The 9,362-nt window shown below is 41.6% G+C and overlaps 1 protein-coding gene across 3 annotated transcripts; it reads left to right on the top strand.

Annotated features, from left to right (window-relative positions):
• Positions 1-1,168: 1,168 nt before the first annotated feature.
• sox10 (SRY-box transcription factor 10) lies at positions 1,169-8,048 on the top strand. 3 transcript variants are annotated; one of them, XM_086066840.1, is made up of 5 exons: positions 1,169-1,306; positions 4,120-4,912; positions 5,053-5,354; positions 5,615-5,800; positions 5,888-8,048. In XM_086066840.1, exons 2-5 carry the CDS (start codon positions 4,482-4,484, stop codon positions 6,391-6,393), a joined length of 1,425 nt encoding a protein of 474 aa, XP_085922966.1. In that variant the 5' UTR covers positions 1,169-1,306; positions 4,120-4,481; the 3' UTR covers positions 6,394-8,048. The 3 variants fall into 3 exon arrangements, with proteins under 3 accessions (XP_085922966.1, XP_085922965.1, XP_085922964.1); XM_086066839.1 differs by having other exon boundaries at positions 5,053-5,321; positions 5,615-8,048; XM_086066838.1 differs by having other exon boundaries at positions 5,615-8,048.
• Positions 8,049-9,362: the final 1,314 nt, after the last annotated feature.

Below are 9,362 nucleotides of genomic sequence, written 5' to 3'. Positions count from 1 at the left end.
CTGGGTCGCATTTGCCTGCGGTGTGAACGTAGCCTTTAATTATATATTGGTGATTGGGCCAACCGATATTGGTTAATCTGTGTTAGAGGCTGACAAAAAGAGTACCACTGATTGTCACACCCATCTATGGGGCAAAATTCATTCTCCGCATTTGACCCATCCCCTTATGGAGTAGTGAGTAGCCGCAGGGGCGGCGCTCGGGAATCATTTGGTGATCTAACCCCCCAATTCCAACCCATAAAGAGTGTCAAGCAGCAAGCAAATGGATCCCATTTTTATAATCTTTGGAATGACCCGGCCAGCGATTGAACCCACAACCATGGCCACCCAGTCTCAGGGAAAAAACTCTACCACTAGGTTACTGAGCCTATAGCAATCTATCGATAGACACACATTTCCATTTTTAAACACTATATTTCAATCACTTATAATAATTAATAAATACATTTAGAAGACAATTGATACAATACATATATTTCCAACTGACCGCAATCTAGACTTACTTTCTATTGTAACCAATGTCATTGGTGCTAACCAATAAAATTGGTATGCCCATAACCACCTGGAATGGTCAATGTCTGACCAATCTATTGGTTAATCAAGCCAATATGACTATAACTAGATTATGTTTTGTGTTTTTTTAACCAATCCATTTTTACACTCACTGTAAAATGAAATTCTGAGAAAACTAAATAGGTCATTTTCATGCAAGTGATGAAATGATGTAGTTAACATATTGAAAAAAATCCTGTTTGCTCATTTTACTTTAGATGTGCGAGTCATTCACACAAAACTATAAAATTGTGCGAGTTGTGTCCGCGTATAAGTGATTGAGGTGAACTTTTGGAGCTTGGGCAAGAGGCTAATTATGTGGAATGCCATTATAAGTACTGAAATGAAAATGAAATAATACTGCATGTACGTGTAAATGCAAACAATAATCACACGTGAGTGGGAGCAAATCCCTGAACACTCCAATGCATAAATGCGTTTGATTTGTTTCAAAAGCTTTACCTAAATTCAAGAGGGAGCGGGAGCGAGATCAACTTTAAGCCAATCACATGCCAGTTTTATCCGCGCAAGTTGCTGTTCCTTTAAGACTTATCCTCCCTCGTTTTACTTTACTGTTTTTTCTCTCTCTGGACTCATACAAGGAGCCCTTTAAGGCCCGTCACAGTCACACAGAGCGTGCATTCATAGCCTGGCTCAGCGACCGAGGGGGCCGGGGAAGCCTGCAGTGTCACCGTGGAAAGAAACTGAAGGATTCTCCTGCACAAGCCACCTTCAACTTTTCCGCAGTACTGAAGTAAGATACTCAGCATTTCTTCTATTTTTGCTGCTATGCCTGCTCTCAATCTGTCTTCTTTTGCAAATTTGAGGCAAAGCCATCATAAGCTCTTTATTTGCGCTAAATAGCTGAAAAAGCAACTGTCATTCATTCAACTATAATGCAAACACTTCATACCTCAATTACAGATCATTTTAAAAATTAACCCGTTCTTTTAAATGACAGATTCCCTTTGTGTCCTTGTGTCAACATTGTGCAAGTTATATTTGGGTTATTTCATATTTGCTATCCAGCCTGCTGAAGTCAGAAATTTGGTCACGTTACAAAAACATTTTTGTGATTTGAATTTGTTTTGATAAAGTTGTTTTCAGTTCCTTAGTGATGAGAGCAACGTCCAATTAAATGTGAGTTATTGTAACTGGACAAAAAAGAAGCAAATTAGAGGCCAAAAAAGTGAAATTAATACGTTCATATTCATGAAATTCCTCGTGTGCACTAAAATAAATGTAAATAAACAACAAGAGTACTTTGTAAACTATTAGGTTATCATGTTGTATTAAAAAAAATAGCACAAATGCAACAAACTGCTTGGAATTTTGGAGCCATGTTTATGTCTTTTTTTCCCTCGCAAGTATGGACCATTTAGGGAATACAGTAGTTTCAGAAGACAGTTATTTAAATTTGAAATAAGTAAATCATAAGAAGTACAGGTAGCAAAATGTCAGCTAAAAATAAATCACAAAAAAGTCTAGTATTATAGTACCTTATAAAGTTGGGGAGTTGTTGAAAAGGGTGGGGCAAACTCCCAACGGAACCATAAAAAAAAAAAAGGTAACCTTTTATAATATCACCGGACGTGGGCTAGAGCTGAAATTGTCCCGCAATTTACACCGTCAAAGTGGCAAACAAACAAACCACTGAGTTGTATGCTGCTGTGAGTGTAAAGTTGGGACGGGGTGTTGACTCAACGGACAAAACAAGGACACATTTTGCTGCCTGTAAAAGACGCGGCCCTGTGCAACAAGCGCACTGTGTCAAATCACACCACGCACACACGGACTGCGAGGTTTATATTTCCACAGCCAGGCCGTGTTTATCCAAGAAGTGCAATGTAAATTCGAGGTCTGTGCTTTTGCGGCCTCACATCATTCCAACACTTTCTCTCCTGAGAGCTTAGAATAACTGCCAAATCTTGCACAGCAGTAGCTTATTTTTGTGGGGTGGTTTGGGTGATGCTTACGTAAAGGAACCAACACGTGTACCAACTCTTTGAATTACTTGCAACTAAAAGATTAATTACTGAGCTTTTTTATTTGGAAAGGAACAGCGTACAAGCATTGATTTGAATTACGCTACAAAGAGGTTGCACAACTGTCACTCTATTCTACTTTGTCAGAAATCAGACAACAGTAGGTATTGATTTCTGATTTCCAATTTCTCATTCAATGACAAACAAAGAACTGCGTAGAAAAACCTCACAACAGATTTGTGGCGCAACGGGGGTTACCATCGCCCAGGGCAACTCAAGTATTCACTCCAGCTCAGTGGAGGTCTCTTTTACACCGGTCCATTATTAAGCCTTTTTGACTTCAACGTACTTTTTGCTTACATTTGAGTGTGGAAAAAAACAGCCACAGCAGACGTCTATAACAAGCCACTCATGTTTGTGCCATTGTGCAACACTTTATGCATTAACCCACACATGCACAATAATGCAAATGTTAGTCTGGGGAGGGGGCAAATGAGCATGGCCATATAACGAGTGAAGTGCTAGAAGAAAGAGGAGTGGGGAAGCATCCATAGTCTTTGTTTTCATGTGTCTTGACTCAACATTAGCCGTTAGCTTGGAGAAAAGGATGCCAAACAGATCATATCAATCATGAGTCAAAATGTCACTCTTTCACAGTGAATGAATCACTTGCAGTACAATCTTTCACTGAGTCGCTGTGAATGATGTCCGCCCCGCCCACCGTGGCTGTGTGTCTTTCGCAGTTCCACTCTTGTCCGGCTGGCACGCTCACAGCTCAGCTCTAGTGAAGGAAATGATTCCGTTCATAAAGTGGTTCCATTCAGTATGCTCCCTCAAAAGACATGTCAGTTCGGACAAATCATTTGCGAAGGACGAAACACCAGTTAAAGGGGAGGTTGACGCAAAAAAAAATCTTTACAAGACTATGTTGTTTACACTAACACTAGTTTGAACATAGCATTCTGATTAAAATCTGCAAAATCCACTCTTTTTAATCCATCTCAGAGGGCGGCCATTTTGTCACTTGCTGTCAGCTGAAAATAACGTCACAGTTGCTCAGGGCACCGGGAATGACCAACTACAGCTCAACTGTTTTCTGAGTTTGGTCATGTGACATTCACAAACTGAGCCGTGATTGGACATTACCAGAGTCCAGAGCTGTGATGTCATTTGAGTCGACAGCAATTGGCAAAATGGCCGCCCCCTGAGTTGGCTAAAAACGGTGCATTTTGCTTTTTTGTTCATACTCCACAAACACAATATTAATCAGAATATCACACTTAGACTCATGGGGCTACATAGAACATATTGTGAAGAATATTTTAGGGTTGACGTTCCCCTTAACCAAGTGATGAACTTGTAACAATAAAGGTACCACAGATTTGAATATGGCTGCAAAAAATAAAAAAATAATTAAATTCACTCATATTCTTAATTATGTCTCATAGAAGCTTCTAGAATCATGTCCACCACTAATTCTACTCTTACGCTTATGTTGTTTTTGATGTCGTTGTTCTAAAAACCCTTTCATCAACATTCTCCCCTCAACAAAAAGCAACATCCTGAAGTTCTGCTGTTTCAGGTCCCACCTGTTGAATTTCCATCGCGGGAGCCTCAGAGGAGAGAGACGCCGGGAAGTCATCAGATAGGTGGGCGAGTTTGGTGCTGACAGCCGTGCTTTAGCTGGTAAACTGGGGTCTAAGGTGCGCACTGAGCCGCCTATGATACCAACCACACGGATGGAAAGAACTTTGATGTTCAACCCTCATAGAGTTTTACAACGGAGGTTGAGAGTAGAGACAGATTGGCAGTTTATATTATAATTCAACAGAGGTCAGAAGAAGATCAGACACACTAACATCGGTCGGCCCATTAGTACATTAGAGTAGGGACAAACAGCAGGCAGCCAACAGGTAGAGTTTAAGGAAAACGTCAAGCACCCTCATGAAGATGTCCAGAGAGGAGCAGAGCTTGTCAGATGTCGAGCTCAGTCCCGGCGTGTCGGACGACAGCCGCTCCCGATCACCTGGTCATTCGTCTGGTGCCGGTGGAGATGAGTCGCCCCTCCACAGGCAGCAGCTGCTGGCGGTCCTGGATGATGGCGCAGGGGGCCACCCCCCCGGGAAATCCGACGATGAGGACGAGCGCTTCCCCGCGGGGATCCGAAAGGCTGTCAGTCAGGTGCTCAACTGCTACGACTGGACACTGGTGCCCATGCCCGTGCGTGTGAACAGCGGCACCAAGAGCAAGCCGCACGTCAAGCGGCCGATGAACGCCTTCATGGTGTGGGCGCAGGCGGCGCGGAGGAAACTGGCAGACCAACACCCGCACTTGCACAACGCCGAGCTCAGCAAGACGCTGGGGAAGCTTTGGAGGTGAGGTGGTCTCATTTTCACTGATCAGATTTTGAATGGTCCATTTCATGAAAAGGGCTGGAAAGTTCATGTTTGACGTCTTGGGAGGTCCAAGAATGAATGAAAGCTGATTTATGATCGATGTTTTACGTTCTTCCCAGGCTTCTTAATGAGAGCGATAAGCGACCCTTCATCGAGGAGGCAGAGAGGTTGAGAAAGCAGCACAAGAAAGACTACCCTGACTACAAATACCAGCCTCGACGCCGCAAGAACGGAAAGACCAGTTCCGGGTCAGGGAGTGATGCAGAAGGCCATTTGGAGGGTGAGGTCAGGCATAGGCAACCCATCTACAAGGGTCTCCATCTGGATGTGGTCCACACTGGGCGAGCTGGGTCCCCTTTGGCAGATGGGCATCACCCTCTTCCTGCAGGTGGGCTGGCGGCTCCCTTGACCCACCTCACGAGTATGCTCTTGACATTATTAGTAGTTTACGTTTGATTTGTTTTAGTGCTGTCAAAGTTAAAGCTTTAAACATTTCAAAGTTAAAGCTTGAACTGCTGAGTTAAAGCTTTAACTCCAATTCAAAGTTAAAGCTTTAAGTTTTGTGTTAAAGCTTTAACTCAGGAGTTAGAGCTTAAAGTTTCAACTTTGACAGCACTAATTATTTCAGATTTGACCAAACAACAACAAACAGTCTTAACTTGGTTTCTTCTGTGTGTTCAGGTCACAGCCACAGTCCTCCTACACCACCAACCACACCCAAGACAGAACTTCAGTCGGGGAGGGCGGGGGATGGAAAGAGGGAGGCTTTGGGGAACGGGGTCTCCCGTGGCCCAATGGGAGCAGAGGGTAGTTCAGGTGCCGCAGGGTCCGGAAAGCCCCACATCGACTTTGGCAATATGGACATCGGTGAGATAAGCAACGACGTGATGGCCACCATGGAACCGTTTGATGTCAATGAGTTTGACCAGTACCTTCCCCCTAATGGCCATCCAGGGATCGGGCAGAGTGCTGGGTCAGGAGCGGCGACGCCCATTACGACCGCGTCCCAATACACCTACGGCATCTCCTCAGTGGCCAGTGGACACTCGGCAGCCTGGCTTTCCAAGCAGCAGCCGCAACAGCATCACGGCTCCCTTCTGAGCTCAGACCCGTCCAAGACCCAGATCAAGAGCGAAGCCGGAGGCGCTGGCAGTCACTTTTCAGAGGCGGCCGCAGCCGGTTCCCACGTCACCTATGCCCCTCTAAGCCTCCCTCACTATAGCTCTGCCTTCCCCTCACTGGCAGCCAGGGCTCAGTTTGCAGAGTATGCTGACCAGCAGGCCTCAGGGTCCTACTACGCTCACTCGAGCCAGGCAACAGGCTTATACTCTGCCTTCTCATACATGGGGCCCACCCAGAGGCCCCTGTACACCGCAATCAGCGACCCGTCCTGTGTGCCACAGTCACACAGCCCCACACACTGGGAGCAGCCCATCTACACTACGCTGTCGCGACCATGACAGATAACGAGACCAGTGGGTGCCGGTGCTGGCCCAGCCCCCAGGCCCGACCCGACAAGCAGCAGTAGTTTTGGTGAAAGCGGTCTGGGCACAGGGGAGTGGGCTGGCACCGGGCGAGTCGGCTGGGGAGACGGGAGGGAAGAAACCCTGCACTGTTCTCGCCCAGATGCAGAAATGCTGTCAGAAGTGAAGGATGAGTTTGGAGCGTGGTGCTTTTAAAGCATTCGGTGATCTTTTGGTGCGTGCAATCTGATGACATTGGCACGACTCAAGTTCCGGATTTGCAGCAGCAAAATGTCCACCGCTTCAAACTACACAATTAGATCAAGGATTATGTCCCTGTCAGGATGGAGGCTCCCTGCATGGAAGTGAGGTTATCATGGGTCACTCTAAGGATGAGCACATTCTAAATCCACAAAGAATGAACAGGTATCAAACCCTGACCACTCATTCAATGTGTTTTGTTTGTTTTATGGAGGAGAGCCCAAGTCTTTGCTGGCCCATTCAGGCACAATTTATATCAAAGAGATATACTGTCTGGTAGTGTGTTCAGCAAAACAATACCATAACACTGTTTTTTTCGAGCACATTTGTTCCTGTTTATAGCGCTGTGTTTATGTTTCTTTGATTTTTTTGTTTCGTTTTTTTTGCAATTTTATTATCATTTGATTTGCGTGACTTATTTATTAAACATTATACACATGAGATCATTGTAAAATCACCAAAGTTTTGACACCAAAACGTTATAATTTTAATTAAGAAACTGCCATAATAATTGTTTCTCCCAATGTGACATTCCAAGCTACCTTACATTCATTCTTACCTACATAACATAGAATTGGTTATTGCAAATTGTTAATGAAAAATAAAATGTAATGATGTCAAAAAGATGTTTAATTTACCCTGACACTGATAAATGATTTTAGTTCATATAACCTTCTTTTTTTTAAGACGCCCGATTTTTAACACTTTCTCAATACATTATTAAACACATTAACCGCTGTTTTCATCATTTTGTGTATTATTACTGCGCTGCCTTTATTATATTTATAAATCGATTTTCAATGTGAAATGTCACAAGATTGTGCACGAGTTCCAATCGAGCAGATAGAACGGCTTTCACAAAGATGGATTTTCATAGAGCCTAACATTTAATAGTCACTGTGCCTTATCTTTTATTCTTGCTTTTTACACATTTAATTCAAAAGTAGCACATTGTATTCTGTATTACGCGTCTCATTATTCTACAGAGTGAGTATGTATTTCATTTCTGTCAACATCTCTCAAATGCACCTGCATCTTCACTTGTTCTACATTTCAAAATGCTGGAAAACATATCAAATGGCTTTGTTTCAAATATATCGCAATGTATCATTTTAAATACACTTTTTTATTTTATCCGATTGCCTTGCTCTTCTTTCCATTTTGCATACATTACCATCACTTTATGGCAATATTCCTAACCCCAGTCTTATTCATACTGTTTATAGAAATGCTGTAATCGTTTTCTGTACTTTTGACTTTTGTTGTTTCCTGATGGTTGACATGTTCCAGTTTTGTTTTTGCTGCCGCAGCAACAGACAGCAGAAGCGAATGCTGAAACATGTGAGGATGACTATTTGCACTCATTTAAATAAAACTTTGCTATACTACAATTCCAAGCTTTGTCTTTTTGTTCCCCCCCCCCCCATGAACTACATTAGTATACAGGAATCAAACTCAAGGCCCAGAGCCGGGCCAGATCCGGCATGCCACACCATTTTGTATGACCCACTAAAACACCTAACGTTGACATCTTGGTTCTTGCTAAATTGATTTGGTCTTTTCATTTTGGCAGAAAATCTGTGGCCAAAATTGCAATTTTTCTCCTCAATGAATGAATGAATGAAAAGCTTTGTTTGGTTCCATACATGAAACAGAAACACAAACATCCTTTTAAACAAATCAATTAATAACTGAAAAAGGAATAAGCTGAAGCACCAGGCTTATTATTGCCTATCAGTCCCATGAATTACATAGAATTTCAACAAATCTAAATAAATAAATACTACACTCACATTATTTTACATTTTATCAATGGCACTAGAAGCATAAATGGTTTTACATGTTAATTTTTTTTACTGTATTTTATGTTGGTCCTCACTTTACATGTTTCTAATATAAATAAATCCCTTAGTTTAGTTTTCTTAATTAATTTAAAGAAATTCTTATTGTTCAATATACACGATAAAGCATTACCATTGCATTGTATCTTCAAATACACAATATCGATATATTTTATAATACAAGATAAATAATTGGTTAGTTGATTCTCTGTAGTGAGCCTCACTAAGTATATAATTATTTTTTCTGTAATTTAATATTTGGGTCGATGTTTGTTTCATGTACATTTCCCCAAACTTCAGCAACGTATGACGGGAGGCAAGTACAATACTGTATATGAACAACGTTGCTTTTTGTTGTTGTTGTTTTTTGTTAGTTTTTTTTATAAAGCTAATTTAGCTTCTTTTTTTCTATGTTTAAAGTGTTGAAAGTCGCTGAAGATCTTCTTAAAATAAATTAAATCCTAAAATATTTGTTTAGTACTTTTTTCCATGACTTGTGATGTCAAATTACATAATTTTTTTGTTGAAAATACACACAATGACATTCAAACGCAGTGGCAATTCTGTATATTTACTAATATGATGAGGTCATTCAAATGGGTTGACCAATCCCTGCATAATGACGTAAATAAAGTGTATGTCGTAGTCCTCACTTGAAATATGAGATTGCAATTCTTATTTTGGATAGTGTTATTATAACCAATTATTAAATTAAGTTGACGATCATAAATTACTTTATCAGGCTGATTACACAACACACGGCAACTGTGACCTGTCTGTGGAGATAATTGGTCATCAAGTATATTAACAATATACTTGATGACCAATATTATATAATAATATAATGAATATTGATGACAAAAC

The sequence above is a fragment of the Leptonotus elevatus genome, chromosome 1 (assembly GCF_054856555.1).
Source record: "Leptonotus elevatus isolate MCC_2025b chromosome 1, RoL_Lele_1.0, whole genome shotgun sequence".
Classification (NCBI taxonomy): Eukaryota; Metazoa; Chordata; class Actinopteri; order Syngnathiformes; family Syngnathidae; genus Leptonotus; species Leptonotus elevatus.
Note: the sequence above shows the minus strand (reverse complement) of the source record. Positions and strands in the feature narration are given on the sequence as shown.